At 41.1% G+C, this 20,345-nt stretch overlaps 1 protein-coding gene across 2 annotated transcripts in view; it reads right to left on the bottom strand.

Moving 5' to 3' along the window:
* The window catches only part of lpp (LIM domain containing preferred translocation partner in lipoma), a 136,655-nt gene that overhangs the window by 9,335 nt on the left and 106,975 nt on the right, over positions 1-20,345 (bottom strand). For both annotated transcript variants that reach the window (XM_062424177.1, XM_062424178.1), the window contains 2 exons: positions 16,731-16,900; positions 798-976 (listed from right to left, as the gene is read on the bottom strand). In XM_062424177.1, coding sequence (XP_062280161.1) covers positions 798-976; positions 16,731-16,900 — 349 coding nt within the window. The remainder of the gene's footprint in view (positions 1-797; positions 977-16,730; positions 16,901-20,345) is intronic.

Below are 20,345 nucleotides of genomic sequence, written 5' to 3'. Positions count from 1 at the left end.
CTGATGTGATGTAGAGAAGATGTACTTAGCTGATCTTGGTATAAACACTGGCAATCAGGGTGAAACTGCTCTCTAGTATCTATTAAAGAGCAAACACTCACTGACCAATTTATTAGGTACACCTGTGCAAGCTAATTCAATCCAATACAACAGCTCTGCTTTAAATTCTACATTTGGCAGGTGATAATTATACTTTGTTTATTACTGAGCTCGTACTAAGTGGTGGTGGCATACTGGGGTGCATCATATTGATGCACCCCAGTATGCCACCACCACTTATATGTATGTTAATGGAGTGGACAAAATATTAGGAACACCATTCAATAAAATGCACCCTAATACCCACTATGACTGAGTTATTACCTTTCTGACAATGTCAACAAAAACTGAAAATGTATAAGCTTCATAAATGTAGAATTTAAAGCAAAGTTGTAGTATTGGATTGAATATGTTTGTACAGGTGCACCTAATAAAGAGGGAAGTGAGTGTATATTACAACTGGTTTAGCCTCCAGCTGCTAGATGTTTCACTTTCTTCATCATCTAGTTACAAGTTTAGTCTTTCTGCTGTTTGATGTTAGGTACAGAAGTGTATGGAGGGTTTATCAGAGCTTTTTTAGTGAAAAAAAGCTGCCTCTGCATCTTGAAAGGACTTGAGGAGACTGAATGAAACAGTACACCTGTAAATAAAACCAAAACAATGAGCTGAAAGATGCTAAAATGCCACAGAAATTGCAGAAATTAGTGATAGCTTGGTTTGTGCAGTTTTATGTGTGATGAAAAACCTCAATGACATACTTGTGAAAGTCCTCGATGCAGTGGATGTGGTTGGAAGCGTCCACGGTGAAAGGGATGCCGTCGAGGCTGCGGTGGCACACCACGCAGGTGAAGCAGTGAGGGTGGTAGGCTTTCCCTGTAGCCCGCAGGATGCGCTCCATGATGGGCTTACTGCAGATGGTGCAGGTCTCAAGAGTGTTCTGTAGACACAAAAACACAAACCCACAGACACCCACATGATTACACAACAAAACCGGATGATGAATGTAGCGATTCTGATGATTCATTTACCAAAGATACTTTCAGCGCTTGTTTACAATTAGCACTTTAGTCTGTTAACACATTTTTAACTGATGTGAGACATTTAGAAAAGTTTTGCTGCTTTTCCTCTAGTGTTTTTTTTTTAAACTCTCTGATGGTAGCGTTACACTTCAGGTGGCTCTGCTTTCAGTCGTGCCTGGGCCACAAATAAATCCACACTCAGGACCTTCAAGCGAGCCTATCCTCAAATGCCTCTGAAGCTGAAGGAATCTGATTAGCACTCCCCTCGAAACACAAACACAGTCATTTTTCAGCCGCCCTCACCCACACTCCATCCTCCCATATGCAAGAGTGTGAGCAGTAAATATTTCCACTTTGTGATGACTGCAGGTTTTCTGCAGCCAGGCGACTGGGCAAATGGCCCACGGGTTTGGGGTTGGTGGTGTGGGATGGGGTGGGGGTGGGACAGAGGGGGGGGATGTGGCGGGGCGGTCGCCTGCCTCTGACTTATCTGTGGCATCTCTCTTCTTAATATCTGGTGGGAGACGCCGTTTGTTATTTCAATATTACATAAATAACTGCTGCCTCTCTAAACAGCGATGCAATTACAGGAGGACGGATATATCATGTGCGGGTGATCAATGTGCGGCCTGATGTGGCTTCGCGAGTGTGAGCGAGCGTGAGGGGAGTGTGTGCGCTCTCATGACGGGCCGCTGTTGTCGCTCAGGCATTTCCTGGATCTCTGTGTCTCTCTGTTCTCCCCTCTTTCCTGCGCTTGGCTGGGCTAAAGAGTGCACGGTTCAGCTGTTCCCATTGGCTCCCGCCAGTAGTAGCAAGCTGCCTCAGTGTTTCCAAACACAGCTCGGGGTGTGTAGCAACACTGCGCTGCGTCATCGACTGCCTCCCAGATGCACCGCCGGGGCCCTGCCGTTTAAAATGACACTTCTGTGACCGCTCGGCCGAGGTGAACTCCCAAACACCCCTCCTCCTCCTCCTCCTCCCCCTCGCCACCCTCCCCCTGTATGTTAGAACTACTGCTGAGCACGTGCAGTGACATTTATAGTCTATATGCTGATGAGTGCAGCGGCTTTACAGGACGAGGTCACTGAAAGTAAGATGTAAAAACGTCCCCTGACATGAATCCGAGTGTCAGACCTATGCATCCAGAATCCAGACCCCCCCCTCCAACCCCCCTTGCACCGATATCATGTGTCACTGGAGGGTAAGAGGGCAAAAGATGAGAGCAGATGATCTATGACTCCAGGCTGTAAAGAAGTGGTTTGCAAAATGGCCGTTTCTTCAAAGCACTCCTGGAGAGGCATTATTTCATGAAAAGCAATGTGTGCAGACAAGCTCAGCATCCTTTTTTTTCTCCCTTTCCAGCCCCCCCCCTCTCCAAGACGGTAATAGAAATAAACATTATTCCCAGGGCAACATTTGTGTATAAACAATGTCCATATTGCAATCCTGCTCGATCCTGGAAGTGGAATAAAGCCTTTAATGAGCTCGCTGCACTGAGCCCTTGAGGTTTGCCTCACGCACGCACGCAGACACAGAGAGAGGTAGAGGTAAAAAGATAGAGAGAGAGGGAGAGAGAGAGAGAGAGAGAGGAAGAGAGAGAGAGAGAGAGAGAGAGAGAGAGGGAATACATTTGCAACCTGAGAATGTGAGTAAGATGCAGGGGCCAAACTGCACTCAACCATCCTCAACTCTTACTCATCTGTCTGCATATCCACTTACTTATTCTCATCTGCCCTTCATGTGGGAATACCTTGCCCTTGTTTAGCTTAACTAGAGCATATGATTTCACAGCACACGGTTCCTCCGGGCCATTGTAATGAGTACAGTACTCAAAAGACAAAATTTCTCTCTTTCTCTCTGATGGTAAGATTCTATGACCTGAATTCATTCATTCTGCCTCCGTTGTTTTTTATTTCTTTAAATTTTTTTATTCACTCGTGAATCCTTTTATTTGGTATTAGGTAACATTTATTAGGCTTGTTATACACACTCAGGTCTGATGTCAAACAGACACTGTACAGAGTTTTTGGGGTCTGTGGTCGGGGAGCAGATCTCCAGAGATGGTTCAGGAAATTCTCCATAAATCACTCGTTGCCCTCTCTGTCAGACATCCAGGTCCTTCTCAGTTTGCCACTAGAGGGCTGTATATATCTGCAGATGTCCGGGTTTTGCTTTTTCCCCTGACTAAATGTGATGTATTCAAGCATATGTATTCTTTTTTTCCCCCCCTCCCTCATACATTTCTCTAAGTGTTTGCCCAGAAGGCTAAACAAATGTCTAGGCAGATGAGGTAAAGTGAATTTAGGTCAGACAGCCTCTTGCTGAACTGGGGGTGAGAGTGGAGTGCATTTAAGTCAATTGTGGCCCCCCCCCCCTTATTATTATTTTTCTTCCCCCCTCCCTCCTCATTGTAAGCCTTCTCCGTTTCCTACAAAGTGCTCTCTCGTGGTCTCCCTGAGTGCAAGAACACCAAACACTCCGATTCCCTGCACGGTCCGGCCCGGCTTCCCACTATTTAGCAACGGGCTCCCAAACAACGTTTGACACAGCTGTCAGTTGGAATGAAGAGTATGATGCAAACAAAGCATGTAACAGGGAGTTAAGAGGTCCCATGTGCTCCGCGCCGAACATGAGACACGAGCCTGACAGAGAGAGACGGAGAGGCAGAGGCACGGATAGTCACACGAAACAAAAAATAGTAAATTAGTGTCGTTTTAGAGACTTCAAACCTCGTTTTTATTGGAAAATGTTAAACGAGGAAGTCATTTCATTCATTTCGACTGGAAATCAGCGTGTCATTTTTCACTTTATTACAACAACATTCGAAAGAAGTTTCTAAAAAAACATATCTTTTAAATGCAGATGCACACCTAGACATAATGACTAGATAAGAATTAGGGCTGCAACTAATGAGGATCTTAATTATGGATTCATCTGCTGGTTATTTTCTGAATTAAGCAACCAGTTGGTTTATTAAACATGAAAAAATACAGCAAGTTTGAAGGTGTTATCTTCTAATTATTATTATTTTGTTCATTAGACAGGGCCAAACTCAAAGATATTCAATGGACTATAATATAGGACAGAAGAAAGCAATAAATCCTCACATGGAGAGGATATTTCTTGAAATTTGATGATTAACTGATTGTCAAAACAGTCACAGATTCCTCATTTCATCCATGGTATTTAAATACTCCTTCAGCCAAATACTTCTAACATAAATCAATACTTTCATTCACACACTCAAGAGTTAAGGGTTGAAGCTCAATCTGCTCATTTTTAAACAATTCAGTCGACAGTCTGTAACTTTCAGTTTAAAACGCTGTTACAAATACAACATGCTGGAAGTACAGATGTGCACAGATGAAACAGTTAACAGTTCAAGATCTGTTGTGGCATATTGTTAAATTTAAGCTGTTTGCGAGCTCCTCTGACCGTATCAACACAAATTTTACACCTATGTGTTCTTTTTTATTTCACACGGCCAAGTCAGGCTGACAGGAGCAGGCTGGAGTTCAGTGAGACTGCACGCGATTTACGGCCTGGCACGTTGAACTCGGAGTGGGCCAAATTTGCAGTTGATCTGATTCAGTGTGTGTCCAGACCCTCTCAGACTGGGGCCGGTATGTGCCAGGCCATGCTGTGTAAGTTAACTACACCCCTGCCGAAGGAAGCTCTGTGACGTCTAACGAGAGCTTGTTGGAGAGAACGATCGGAGCGACGCTGCATTTGCATTTCCTGATAACGGATAGTGACTTGCATGGGAAGTATGAGTCAAATCCCTGACCCTCCTACTTCCTGAGGGAAGGTGTCGACTGACTTAATGAACCTCGACAAGCGGCCCTCTCTCCCTTATATTACTTAATATGGGTCAATCAAGCAGCACAAAGAGGAATCGTTTTGATCCACACAAATCTATAATTATGCTCTCATTGAGCTTATTTCAACAGGAAGTGCTACACAGGAGTGATACTATAATAAAAAAAGCTGCAAACTATATGGGTCAACAAAAATAGCATCACAATATAATGCCGTCTACTCCAAAACCAATTGTTCCACATTTTGGGAGATATGCCGACTTTTTTGATGAGAGTCAATCAACCAATCAAAACCACTCTAATGGAAAATATGAAGCGAACATGAGCAGCCAATAAGCTTCATGGTGAAGTCCAAGTGAGCTACTTTCACCTAGTTCTTAGTCTTTATGCTAAGCTAAGCTCATCGCCTGTTGCTTTAAATTTAGAGTACAGACACATAAATGCTATTAAATTTCTCATCTAACTTTCAGCAAAGAGCTTATAAGCATATTTCCCACAATGTCAAACTATTCCTTTAAACTTTAAACCAACTATTTCAGAGCTATTTTATAGAGTTGCATTCTTTTTAAAACAGTGTCCCTGTTACTTTGTCCATCCTCTAAAAATGCTACGCATTCCATCTTTTAAAGTCAAACTCCAGGGACACCTGCCGCTTGCTGACCATCAAGAAAACTAATTAAGATTCCACCTTCATTACTTTATCTTAAATACATAAAGAGATCTCTAATGTCTATTCATTAAAAAAAAAACCTGTCCCTTTCAATACACCCCTCACTTACAACTCCACACATTACACTAAGGTTGATTTATACTCAGCAGACAATTAATACTAAGATCAAAACTGAATCTAATAAGCTCTTATAATTCAGTTTCTCTTTTTTTTTAGGTGAAGTTGTTTCATGAGGAAGAAGCAGAGTTACCTCACTCGCAGCTGACTTGGCACCAGCTTCTGTTCATGCATATTTGAACAGCAGATTTGGCAAAACTGTCCTCGTGTTTACAGACACTGATGTTTTGCTGTGTGAATCCTAATTCTGGACACAACTCTCAGAATATAGATGGTTTAAGACGCAAAACAAACCTCGCAGTGAAAGTACTGACCGGATATTAATGAAGAGGTTTTTGGAGCTACGTGGAGTCGGTCGTAAAACCGTTTGACGAAGCAACAGAGAGGATTGTTATGGTTGAGTTAAAGAGGGGAGAAATAAATAAATAAATAATACTTGTTTTCCACATTTTTGAGCCAAATCTTGGAGGTCTCAGCTTGTAGAAAATGCCAGAAATCTGTTTTGGTTAAGGGAGCTCGTTTAAATCTCCACATATTCGTGGAGGGACTGTGGGAGCGCCGCCCTCCACCCTTTCCTGAGCTGGGGTCTACTCAGGCTGAAGAGGTGGAGAGGTCTGTGTGTTAACTGTGTGTGTGTGTGAAGTTGTGTGGCGATGGTTGTGTTCAGTGATCATGATCATCTCTCCCACCTCATCCCGCGAAGGTTAACAAGTGAACAACCCCCTGCCATTTCCTCTCCCTCCGGTCTGACTCTCAAACTCGACCCCCCGACACGTTCCCATCCTCAGCCCTTGACATTCAACTTAAATTTAATTTCATATCAGTGATTGCTTTCCGGTGACCGTCGCTCCCTGGCATCATGACTCCATCCATCTGTCTGTGCAGCTTCTCGGCATCAGGCCCGCGGTGTGAGCGTATCGAGATACATTAACATGACTTGACTCCCTTTACAAAATCCTGTCATTTGTAAGCACGTTATGTAAATCACCCACTCGCGTCTTCTCCGCTGCTTGGATGCGGATGACTGAGGTGTGTGTGTGTTGTTTTGTTTACGTGTGGGTGTGAGAGAGTGTGTCACACGGTGGAAAGTGATTCCTCTAATGGTTTGGTGACTCTTGGTCCCCTGTTCACTCCAGGGATCAGTGACCTTGAAAGGATCACCTGTATAATTCGCAGACGGAGCGTTTGTGACACTCATCTGTGCGCACGCCAGTCAGTCGGGGCGAGCGCGTCCGAGGTCTTCAGTGTTTCTGACCTGGAACTGCCACGCTTCCTCGGTGTGTAGGTCTAACCCGTTCGCTTCAGTCTGTCCGTGTAATAAATTCACACCGGGGTTATGGATGGCCGGTGCGTGCAGGAATGGGATGGCATCCTGCCAGAGTCTCCTATCCTGATTTGTTTTTTACATTTAGTTTATATCTCTGCCTGGACAGTTTATGACCGGCCACTGCCCCTGCTATCCTTCTCGCCGGCAGCTGCAGGTTTCGCTTCTTCCACTCCGCGACGTGAGTTTTGCGACAAACTAACAAAAGCGGCATGTGTCAAATGAGATTTAAATATTTATGTATTCTATTCCAGTCAGCTGTGAGGCTTTATTTGTTCATGCAGATTTTCTTATTTTAGCTGCGTGATCATGTCAGGCTGCAGCCGACATGAAGGGACAGGGCAAACACACACAGATCATGCCTTGCTCAGGCCTTTCTTCAAAGAATAAAAGGTGGCAGTGGGGGCCCTGATCTCTCTCCGGCTCATGCAAAGTGGCCGGCCTGCCTGTCTGCCTCTCTTCTTTAAATTCAGCTCCGCAGCAGAATGTGACCCCTCCGGACTTTGGGCAATGTCTCCTGCTCTGGTTACAGAGAGAGAAACTGACAAAGACCCCGGCAGTAGTTCTCTCATGCCATGAGTTAGAGTGACATTGTGGTGGGTCAGCATTGGGTCACGGATATTTTTCTCCTGCTCGCTCCTGGGGGGGTGATGGAGGGTGTGTGTGTGCGTGTTAGACAAAAAACATGTGGAAGGTTTAGAGAGCCCGGTGTTTGGAGTCCCTCTCTTGTCTCTTGTCCAAACAATGTATTCTAATAATAACACTTGCGCTTTTCATTTACTTGTTTGTAATGGATCGGACAGCTGCGCTTCCTGTAGTGTGGGTCAGTAATAAGAAATAATGACCTGCTCGAGTTTACACCCACTGTACATCGCAATTCTACACACACATAATTGTCTTGGCAAGTCTGGAGACGCACTAAGATGTGAAATCCTATTCATGCAAGTGCTATCTAATTGGCTCACTCCTTTGAGGAATTAGACCGAGTTAATCACGTCTGAATATACAGAACTCAATTAGAACTCCGCGAGCTAATGCAGACAGCCATGAATATTTGATGACAAAGTCAGCAGAAAGCCGGGGCCGCTGTGTGTTTGTGAGCGTGCCTCAGACGACAAGTAGAACCAGGGTGGGTGTGTACCTGCCGTCGCCGCTCGGCGTGTGCGTGGCAGCTCTCCCAGCATGAACGCCAGCTGTGCAGACTTGCCGAAACGCCGACAGAGAGCCACGCCACCGTGCCGCAACGACGAGCATATGGGGGCCCTGAACTCACCGCGCTGGCTTGGAGCCTCTGGATCTGACTACCTGGATATCCATCACAGAAAAGTGACATGTGTGTGGGTGGTGTGCAGTCATTTCTAATTAGAGCCATTTTACTCTCAGCGAGGCAACATTATAAACTTTCAATATTGGACTGCTTGTGTCTCTGCGGCTGGCTATGAGAGGAGAGATGGGATTGTGATTGGATGTATTGTATCCTATATGCCCTCTCTCAATGACAGCAGAAGCTTTAGGGGAGTTCTTGGGGATATCCCGTTGTTGGATGGGAGAGTTTGGTTTTGTTGTGATGTGGAGGACATCCATCACCACGAGCCCCAATACAGCTGGCACCATGCCTGTCGCCTCTGGGTGCTGTGCCACCCTTGGAAACTTCCCTTTTGCTATCTAGATTGTTTTGATTATAGTGCATTTGAACTCACTTGAAAAACTCCCATCAACACAAAGACTAGAGGGCCATGTTTGTTTGTGTGGTTCAGTTCAACCGCACAGCTGATTAATAGAGTTGTAGACTGACGTATCATTGAACAAGTTATTTATAACACTGATTAAAGTAAAGGTGAACCGCAGCTCCAGACTCTACCTTTGGTTATACTGCAGTGATAAACAAACCTGGTGAAAAAGTGAAGAAAAAAAAAGAAGCGATTTGCGAAAAACCAAAAAAACTCAACCCACACTTGCCTTCTCTCAACATATCACAGATTTGCAAAGTGTTGCTATGGATTTTTCCCACATAGACTGACAGTTCAAGCTGTTAAAACAGAGTTTCCCCAAATGTGTGATGTTGAATCCATTCTTGTTGTTTTCCAGTCTCTCGACCCACATTGTTCCCTTCATCAATACTTGATTGTATATGACAGGGAAGTGTCCTCTGAGCATTCAATAAAACTGAGTCTCTGTGGAGGAAGTATAGCTCCTTTGTTTACACTGAAAAATATCTGACCAACATTACGTTACATAGCTCCTTCTTTGAGTTTCTGAATCTACTGCATCACACAATCGAGAAAGAGAGGTGTAAAATATGCGCAACGTGACTTTTAAATAATGAAATCAACAACTTTAAACTTTATTAACCTGTGTCGGGTGTGTACATGCAGGAAAACTTTCTTGTTTCTTCTTGGACACTTTATTCATTTCTTGTTCCAAGATTGAATCGTAAAACCACAATCGTAAATTTAGAAATCAGAGGAGGTCAGGAGGATAAAAAACAACTCAAAAAGGTCAAACAAAGTATTTTTTTCTATTTGCATGTATCTATAGAAGTGGCAGGTCGATTAATTAAACTTTGAGTAACTACTGTACCTATAAGTGCTTAACACATTGTCAACGCTTTACATTTTCCTTGTGATTGGTGTGAAAATGCAGTAAATGTGCTTTCTCAAAAGTCTCATTAATAGTTTGTGCTTAAAAATCTTCTTGCATGTGAAAATGAATTACATTTTAAAAAAAGAAGCAGCGCAATAGTTAATAAAAGGCTAGATAAAGGAGCGAACAGCGAGGCCGTCATCGCCACTTTCTAAGACAGACAAACAGACACGGAGGGTGAAAGCTCATCAGTCAATCATGAACGTTTCCTGGTGACTGGCAGGTCAGGGCTTCTGTGTGCAGTTCCTCCTTTACAATAGCAGAATGGAAAATCTTTCGGAGAGTGTAGCCAGTGAGACCAAAGCCCATTTATTTTAAATAACAGAGCTATAGTAAAACAGCAGATAATGAACGTAATTACATTCAAGAAACTTGGCGTCCGTGACCTTGGTGGTCTCTGAAATTCTGTCAAAAGAGGCGGAAATAGATTAAGTTTGTGTGTGTGTGTGTGTGTGTGTGTGTGTGTGGGCAAATCCCTATCTCTTTATTACTGCTCTTTTCAATATGAAGCTGGGCTCCTGGTGTGACCTTGTGTTACTTACATCAGTCTCATTACAGAACACTTAAACCGACTGCACTTTGGATGATCTATATTCATAGGAAGTGGTAGCACAAACAGGAAAGTGGGGATGTGATTCTGCCTCAAACGGGGAACTGAGTATTGTCTGCAGCCCTTTTACCGTGTGTGGACTGGTGTTAAGTAAGCACACTGAGCGGGTCTGTTTACCAGCACATAACCTGAAGCAAAGGCCGGTTAACGAGCCTTTTTTCAAGCGCGTCAACTCGCCGGAAAAACCAGGCTGTGGGAACGCTGCAGAAATTTGCGAGGAACTACTAACAAGGCAGATATGGGCGACGTAGAATGGACTTGAGAGCGGTAAGCATGGTACACCGTGTAAGCAATTAACCTCAATGACACTGAATCCCACTGTGGAGTCTCTTCAAAGACCAGCTGAGCTATCAGCCACATGAAGTCCCTGTTGCTCTCAGCTCTGTTAACTAATAGGCTCTCGTGGTTAGAGGCAGACTTCCTGAAGTAAAAGGAGAAAGAAAATGATTCTTCATTTTCAAATAAATGTAGTGACTTCAATATAATCCCACTGATTAAGAACATTTTTTAGCTTGAACTCTCTAGAAGGACGGCTGAACTGAATTACTTCATTTGCTGGCTTTTGATGCAAAGTTGTGAAAAGGTCTCAGAAATCAGAGTCGATAAATTAAAATGGCTTTTTAGTTTAGCGAGTACAGTAAAATATGAGCTTTCAGGAGTCGACATGTCAACGTTTATGTCAGTAAAACACATGCGTGAGTGCTCCGGAGAAATGGATCCGAGTGAAAATGTAGCGCACACACAAATGTAAGAGCACAATCACTACATACCTGGATGTAATCGAAACACATGACAGTGTCTGTAGCTCACACAAAAGCTGACACACTGAGTTTAATCTTGGCCTGTCAAATTACAGCATTTTCCCTCTAAACAGGAGCACGCTTTCTAAATGTCATTATATCTCATATCACGGCTCTCAGAAAGCATTGTCTGTCATTGTTTCCTCTCAGAATGCAAAAAAGACTCAAATCTTCATGTGCATTTAACTGACTCAATAACCAAGATTAACATTAAGTCTGAGATATTATGTGTGGCTCTGTTTTACATGGATAGAAAGCTTGAGTGTGAACTCAGCTACACGTGCTCAGCTTTTGGGTAAAAACGTGAAAACATGGTGTAAAAGTCATAAATCTGGTTCCATAATTGGTTCTCCAATTACGAGAGACGCAGTTAAGATGCTGGGCTGTTTTGGAAAACACTTGGCACTGTATTGGTTTTTGTTTTTGCTGTCAGGTTCGACAGCTGCTAACAGTTTTATGGGGACAAGAAAAAAAAGAAGAGGCACCCAACAAAAAACAAACAAAAATGCCCAAAAAACAGCATTTACTTAGACAAAAGATTGAGTATATTTGGACTGTTGTTCTGCATGTGCTCAATGTGAATCTGGTGTTGTGTCAAAGACAAAAGCATGTTTTCATACTTCTGCTAACAGGAAGTCACACATGTAGAAAAATAATCTGTTCAAACGCTTTATCTACAGCTCCCTCATGTCCTGGTTTAAAAGTAGTGCGGATGCAGTATTCATATACACACACACACTATCATATCTTGCTGAGAGTTACATGAGAATATCAATATCACTTTAAAGTCAGCAAACGGCAAGCTTAGCTTAGCCTAGCCCAAAGGCTGGAAGAAGAGGGGAACAACTAACTCTGTCTAAAGTTTTTTAAATCCTCTACAGCTCACTAATGAACAACTAATAACTATTTATCTTGTTTGTTTAGTTTATTATTAATGTCTTAATAAGTACATATACTACTGTAGCAGGTGCTGGTTTGTGCTGGTAGAAGTTTATAAAAATGTCACCTTTACCTTTATGCTATGTTAAGCTAACAGTCTTCTAGTTGTAGCCTCATATTTAGCATAAAGACATGAGTGGTATTGATTTGCTCATTTCTCTGCAAGAAAATGAATAAGTGCATTTAACATAAAGAAAACTATTCCTTTTAAGGCTGAAATACAGTTAAGTGGTACATTTTCTGATGTTATTTCACTGTTTTAGTGAAGCTAAATGAACAGTGAATGCTTCTATCTGTCTGGCTATCATGTCTAAATGACTTTTTCTCCGATGCAGTGAATGAAACACTGTATGACACCATTAGTCACTCTAAAAATATTATTACATCACTGATAAAGAACCAGAAATATTGCGATCATCTGTTATACTGTCCGGCCCCACTGGATTGCTCTCCTTTGCAGCTTTGAGGATTTCCAGATGCCCTGTGATTAATTTGTTCCAGTTTGCAGAAAACTTACAGTCAGCAATGTGTGACTGTAAGAATCTGCAGGAAAGTGTTTCACATGAGAGCTTTCTTAGAAAACACTTAGTAGTGCTGAAACTTAAAAGTCCTGACTCTCAGTAACAATGACAGACAGCTGGCTAGGGTGGTGTTTGCACTTTCACAGCCTCATGTGTGCAAACCTCATATGTGCAAACATGGAAGGGGGAAGTTGTGGGACACCTCAGACTGATGCACACATCAGACAAGAGAAAAAAAAAGACAAAAGAATGGTGACCCAATGTTGTTGTCACATTAACGCGATTAAGAACGAACCACTCCATGCAAAGCGAGACATTAATTGGGCGGCTGTGGAGTTTATCAGCATCAGTCTGTATTCAAATAGGCAGCGATAAGCCCTCTGTGGAGGCAAGCCAGGGAAGTGCCAAAGACAAAGGCTGATTGCTGCCCCGTAATTTGTGGGCCAGTGATGTGACTGAGGTTGGTCAGACGGAGAGATAGCGAGTTGTAAAATCAGGAAGTAGACGAGTGACGATAACAGATGTGGGTGAGTTCCGCCACATTACTAAAAGGAATTAGTAATATCTAGACAAACAGTTTGAAAGAGGCAAATCACCCAGTGGATGGGAGAGATCTTGCCAAAGCAAATGCCAGTATTGTTCCACAGAATATGTAAAGTCCCAGCTCTGATAAGGGGGCTGTAGATCGCCTACTTTGATAGTGGCAGAAAACTTTGTTGGATGGTGAAACATATTCCTGCAATTCCTGGCAAAGGGATTACTCGACTTTACATTATGTTTTACAGATTCTACACAATAAGTTTCATCAGGTACCCGTTATATAAGATATTCAGTATCAAATGTAACCAGACGGTGTTAGAAACATCTATTTTACTCTTAACATAGAGGATAAAAATATAAAACTTACATCGAGGTTCCCCTGTTGTACCTCATAACTTTTTCACTAACAATCTATTTAGTTCGAGACAAACTAACATGCACCTATTTTACAATATCTATTTAGTTATGTGAACAAATCTTTTTTTAAATTCAAACATACAATCTAAATTTAAAAGGGAACTAATTTTACACATGAAGTTTAATTACAATTTACCCAACAGTTGCATTATGTGGTCTGTAGCTCTAGGGTCTAAATATTACATATTGTTGGGTTGTATTATAGGAAGTGTAGGATCTAGTGGTTTGAGAGTCTGACCTATACTTAGGACTAAAAATTAGAATATTTCAGACTCTGCATTTCCAATTTCGGAGATTTTTTTTAACCTTAATGAAATGCAACAGGAAATCACTGGAATGCCACTCTAAAATGAAAACAGGATGTATATAAGAGTGTGATATGCCACTGATGTGACAGGGTAGAGAGAGAGAGAACAACACAGGGATCTACAGTCAAAAAAACCAAATTCACATTGTATGATTACTGTTCATTTTCTCTTAGAGATTCCTAGACTGACTGACTTGGAGGCTAGAACTTGAAGTTTTTTCCTCTTTCTCTCTGGGATATGACATTTCTCTTCAGAGACTCAACTCTCACGTTCATTCTCTAATCGTACAGAGGCGTATGACCCTGAGGATGGGAATAAAAGAAGAAGAAATTACTTTCATTAAGAAATTCAGATTTCCCCCATCCTTTTGATCTTGTGCCAGAAGAACATTTATGCTGATGAAATGCATAAATAAAGTTCTTAAATTATCCCGTTCCTCTTTAGCGCATGTATCAGAGTTGGAGAACTTCCAGACAAGACAACTACAATCACAGTGAGTGCCTCTGAAAAAGAGATGATTTAAGAGATGGACTGCCACTGGTTTAAACGTTATGTAGCTTGGCTTCCAGACTGTACTGTGAAAGTGCACATTAAGCACTTTTCCTGCACATGATGTAAGGGAGTATTGTACATATGTGTTAATACATGCTGTGGGTAAAGCCACAAGACTCCACAGTGTCAGTGTGTGTTGTATTTTCTTTATGGAAAATATGAATTATTTTAAGTTGTTTTCTAAGCAGTGTGCATCACTTGTTTCTGAGCTGCTCTGGTCATCAAGATGCTTTTTTCTCACCATCTATTAAAATCAAAGCTCTAACCTTGTCATTAACTAGCAAACTGTGCTTGTACAAGCCTCCTATCATGTCTCTTTAAAGGTCTCTTATCTACAGACTGGAAAGTGGAACATTTGTGTTTCACAGGCAAATGACTACCTGACGACATTTGTTTTAGTGTGGCTCCTATCTGTGTCAGCAGGCCTGTAGAAAAGCCCCACTGTTGGGTTTTTTTTTTAACTCACATCACGGCTCTCTATGATAACAATTCCTTTAGATACTCTTCCTCATACAAGTTTTAAACTCGTACAAATTAAATCCAATAACCTAAATAATAGATTTCCGAGTGAAAACAAGCGTGAAAGTTAAAAAGTTGCTACCCGGAATTTCCATTGTACTGTCTCGTTGCATTAACGCAGCTACTTCCCGTCTCAGCTTCCAGGAATGACCTATAAAGTCACCCAAAAATATTGCTGACAGTGAAAAACTTTGACCATTTAATTCTTAGCGGTGCGATTGATGACAAAACTGAACTAAATTCAGCTGAAACGGAATGAGGGAAAACACTTCTGCAAAAAGATTTCCTTGTGGTCTTAGAAGATGATGTGTCTTTCCTGACAATATTGTGCAAGGAAATACTTTCATGTCTGTTGTGCAATGCAGATACAAGAACAAACCCCAAAATTAAAAATAACTGAGGACATCTTCTGGGATATCTGTCAATCACTTCCTCTATCTGGTCAACTTTTCATCAGGGGAAAACAGACGAGAATAAAAACTCCTCTGTGTTATCTGATCCACAAAGAGAATGAATACAATGTCACAATCTAACATGATTTTTTACACTCATTGAATAACTCGAGTCCATTTTAACCATATCTTACTGCTCATCAGCTGTTACTCCAGATAGTTATGCATCAGCTCACTGAATGTTCAACTGTGTTTTTATAATCATCTCATTTATCGAGAAAGATATCTGAAAATCCTCTATTGTTAAAAAAAAGAAAGAAAAGAAAATCAATAAATGCAGCTCAGAGGAGAACAATTCATATGTGTATTGAGTTGTTTTGGCTAAAAAGGTATGAGTGTATGGTAGTCTGGTTATAAATGTATTCACTGCTTACTTGTTACCTGTTATTTTGAGTCTTGAATTTTGGTCTCCATCAGCTCCTAAGGGAAATATGTGGTTCTTTAGCTGCCAAATGTGTCACTATTTTCTCTAGTTAGTCACTAAATTTGAAGGTAGGCGCTAGGCAGGTAGTGTACAGTGGGTTTATCTGAGCTGAAATGCAGGTTGATGAGAACAGTGATAGTACTGTAAGCCAAAACAGTTCAAGTTGTGGAAAAACCCAAACAATGATCTGTAAAAAACTGAAATACCCTCGAGGTAAGAGAGAGTCATGTGATCATTCTTTGTTAGTTTATCACTACAAGTGACACCTTTCACATTACACTGTTATTTGATCCATTGTTGATATAATAATATTGATTAGTGCAGCTTTAACAGTAGAAGTCACATCAGCAGTTAGCTGTTAGTTGGCTTGTATTTACAGTATCATTAATGGACCAATAGTATGTTAGCTAAAGTACACATTTCAATACTAGACACAAAACACTGAACATATCACATGACTACCGTAATCAAAAAGTTCTATAGGATTGTCATCTTTTCCAATAGGATCCTATAGGATACATTACTAAAGATCCTATAAGAATTCTACAGGAAAAAGTTTAGTTTCTTTCGGGATTTGCACCTTCTGGAAATCAGTTTTTCCTCTGTTGGTCCCAGTAAAATACTTTAGGATTCCTATGTATTTCACTAAAAAATTCTTAAATCTTGTTAGTTGCATAATTTCCAGCGTCTTAGAACTTTAAGACAGTTCTTAAGAGGAATTAAATGTACCCACATCTGTGATTAAAAGTTCTGCACACATTTGCTTCCTTGTCTTGTAATATTCCAGAGAAGACGGTTGTTGCTGTAGTCATAGTTACTGAGTCACCAAACACAAAACAAAAAGAGCAAAAAGAGATAAGTGTGGTGAGAGGTGTCAGCTTGTCAGGTTTCAAAGAAATTAAATGTGGTTGCCTAAAGTGAAAATACGAACAATTTGATGTCATAACGTGCACTTCTTAAATAAAGGCACATGTAAAAAGTCTAAATGAGGGTTTTTGAAGGGAAAGCAGTTACTTACAATATAGCAAGGCTCGCAGTAGGCCTTCTTCTCCACAGCGTAGAAGGGCTTGCCACGCAGCTTGGTGCTGCAGGTCATGCAGACGAAGCAGTCAACATGGAAGACCTGGTCCATGGCAGTGCAGCCAGTGCCTTCACCCACTACGTTCTCTCCACAGCTGGCACAGCGCCCTGGGGAGAGGGAGAAGAGATGGAGGGGAGGCTGAGCACAGATTCACTCGAAATCCACAAACATACTGTTTAAGGTCAGATAAAATTCATCAGTGAGCCAACAGTCACTAACAACACTGCAGAAAAATACTGACCATGAGTCCACATGGCACACAGACAAACACCTAAAGGTACTGGGTAGTGTTAAGTGGTATTTCCTAAAAGTATAGAAAATGACTATGATTCCCTTCAAACTTTGCTTTTGTGACCTAAATAATATTTTGAAATGTAACGATCTCTAATTGAAAAATGGGTGGATTCGAACATTTTCATTCACATGGAGTCATAAAAACAACATATAAATCAAAATGAATATGTATTTTTACAAAAGTCACCACATAATATTTAGAAGTGAGAGGTTTATCCAATCCAATCCACTTTATTTATAAAGCACGATTTTAACAAACACAAGGTTTCCAAAGTGCTGCACAACAAGATAAAACACAATAAATAGATAACACAATAGAAGCACAATAAAAAATAAATATAGTTTCCCTTCATTGAATCTGGTGATTCATATATTGTTTTAATAACTTTGTGGATGACTTTGCCAGTTTTCCCATTGAAAATCTGTATATTTCAAAATCCTGGTCACAAAAGCAAAGTCTGAATGGAATAATAACAATTTTCTACACTTTTTAGGCATAAGCAATTAGGAAATAACACTCCTTATCCAGGAACAAATAACAAGTAAAAATATGTTATCAGAATCAATGTCGATTCATTTTTAATTGATTGTTTATTTCAGAAACAAGCGTCAGAAAAATACACCAAAGAGATGATGTTCTTTGTGTGGATGGTGAACACTCATTTTTAAAAGTGTATTATGGTTTAAATGTTTTTTTGTTACCTGCCTCCGTTTACTGCTTTTCATTTCTGAATCAATAGCCTGAGCTGATGTCCATCAACTCGTCCTACCTTGTGCCAAAAAAAAATAATGTTGAACTCTCCCTTTAAGTGATTCATTTCCTGATGTCAGAAGTGCCTAATCTTCTTTTTCTATTTCAAACAGTGGATAAGGAAGGATTAAATACTATAATTATGCCACATTAAAGAAGCCATACACATCACCAAAGTGTGACATGGACGACATCTATTTCAAAAAGTCGGGCTTTAAATGATAAAAAGAAAACTTTAGAAGTACAACGAAGTCTTTGTAAAAAGGGGCACAAGTGAACTGATATTCTTGCGCCAGAAAGAGCCTGATTGCATATTGCGGGACATGGCATTTGGATATCTTTAATTGAGTTGGAGATATCTTTAATTGAGTTTAAGATGTCCTCGACTCAATGCAAGTTATCTTCAACCCAATTAATAACACTGTCAATTTAATTACTGGTATCTTACAATAATAGGGTTTAAAAAGATATCTGAGAATGTTTTATTTTTTACACATCTGAGGACAGATGCAATCTCCTCAGTGGAAGCATGATACAGTATATTTAATTAATTCAAGTTCAGTTCTATGGATCATTTTTGTTCTTTTTCATTTTTTGCTTCATCTAAAAGGCTGATTTTGGCTGATGATTGACACTCTGTATGTTCTGAACAGAGCGGTTCAAGCGTGTTACAGACAGAGGCGAGACACTAACCGGGGGAGATATAGTATCTGATCCTTGCATTTTCACAGTTCCACTTGCTGTTTTCATATCAAAAAATTCAAACAGAGTGTAAAGCGGAATCTGTCTCAGGTATCAGCACAACTTTTGGAAGTCATATGTTGTCGAGATCAAATATCTGCTTGACTGCGAGGCTCGCTAATGGTACTCTAATCTCAGATAACTCATTATCTTATCGCGGGGGGCCTCACTGGAAACTGAGGAAAGTTGCTAAGAAAAGTGACTGGATCCGCAACTTTTTTTCCAGCAACATTTCTCAATCTTTATTGAAACGCTGATATATTTGCAACGCTGTTATTACAGGTCTCGCCGTTCGTCGACTGGGGACGCATTAAGAAACAAAAAGAGCGACATTTATCTTTTCAAAATTCTTATCACGGCAATATTTTGCGCGTTAATTTACCGACTGCTGTCATCCGCAGCGACTTATACTGCAGACAAGTTTTCATAAAACCTGCTATCGGTTTTTATCTGTTCCCACAGCTCTATCCACACCTCAATTATGGCAGCGTTACCTACTGTACAGGGAGGCAGATTAAACAAACTAGTGAAGGCACGTCTCGGGGGGACATGTGGGTGTCAGTGGAATCACAAGCAGGGTAATCACTTCAGAGAGCCAGAGGGAGAGAGAGAGAGAGGGAGAGAGAGTGAGAGAGAGACAGAGACGGAGCACGCCGAGCCTGTTAGTGGCTTCAGATCACAGGCCATCTTCAGTGAGTGGATGAGAATGCCAAACATGTCCCACAGGGCTCCCACTTTAAATAGCGAGAAGGAAACCTCTCGGAAATCCTTTTCCTTTTGGCAGTCTGTGATCGTGAGGGCCCTCAGGAGCTATTTGTGCGCGACTGTGCGTACAGTGTACACAGTATTACCACAACACACACACACACACACACACACACACACACACACACATATACACACAACAACAAAAAAAAAGTCTTTGCACCAGACATGCCACACATGTAGACGAATACAAACACAGACATATGTATCATGCATACACCATGCATCATGCCACGCTGTGTGCACACGTCAGCAGCCCACACATGAATTCACATGATAACGTGGAACAAAAAGCAGCAGATCTGTGCCTGTTTACACTCCAGCTTTAAACTACCGTACGCTTTTTTTCTGTTTCTAAATATTACCTGGATATCAAATATAAGGATCGATTAATAATACGGGTCTTCAAGCGCTGAGGCTGCATTGTTAAACTGACACGTCACCGTACAGTATGTTGTGTTTCATGTCAGCCGTCTCCATTGTTTGAAAGGTAATGAGAAAAAAGAAGGAAAACTTGTTTGATCCCAGCTCCCATTGTTCTCTCTCGCATCACGCTGAGCCTTTTTTTTTTTCTTTTAGAGGAGGGGAAGAGCCCCAATGGGGATGCGGAAGATTTACAGTAAATTACAGTCATTCATTACGGTAATATGTGAGTGAGAGGTGACACCACTTTGGCCACATTTAAGGATTCATGCCAAAAAAAAAAGTATCACTTCAGCAACCTACATGCTTCAGATGTGAATCACTGCAGTTCACACAATGAATTATTTTACATAATTACATATTGTGTACTTCATTTACAATAAGGGTGTTTCCTTTCTTTTAATTTTTCCTAGATAAGGTTAAGTTATAGAACACACACATTAGTGCAGTTATCCTTTATTCATTCATTCACTGTAAACAGTCTAGCCCAAACCCTCACTCTCACCTTAACCACAACCAATTCATGCCTAACCCTAACCTTAACCAAACATCAATTCACATCATACCTCTAACCCTAA

Source organism: Scomber scombrus, chromosome 8 (genome assembly GCF_963691925.1).
Source record: "Scomber scombrus chromosome 8, fScoSco1.1, whole genome shotgun sequence".
NCBI lineage: Eukaryota > Metazoa > Chordata > Actinopteri > Scombriformes > Scombridae > Scomber > Scomber scombrus.
The sequence above is the reverse complement of the archived record's forward strand: the minus strand, read 5'-3'. Positions and strand labels throughout refer to the sequence as shown.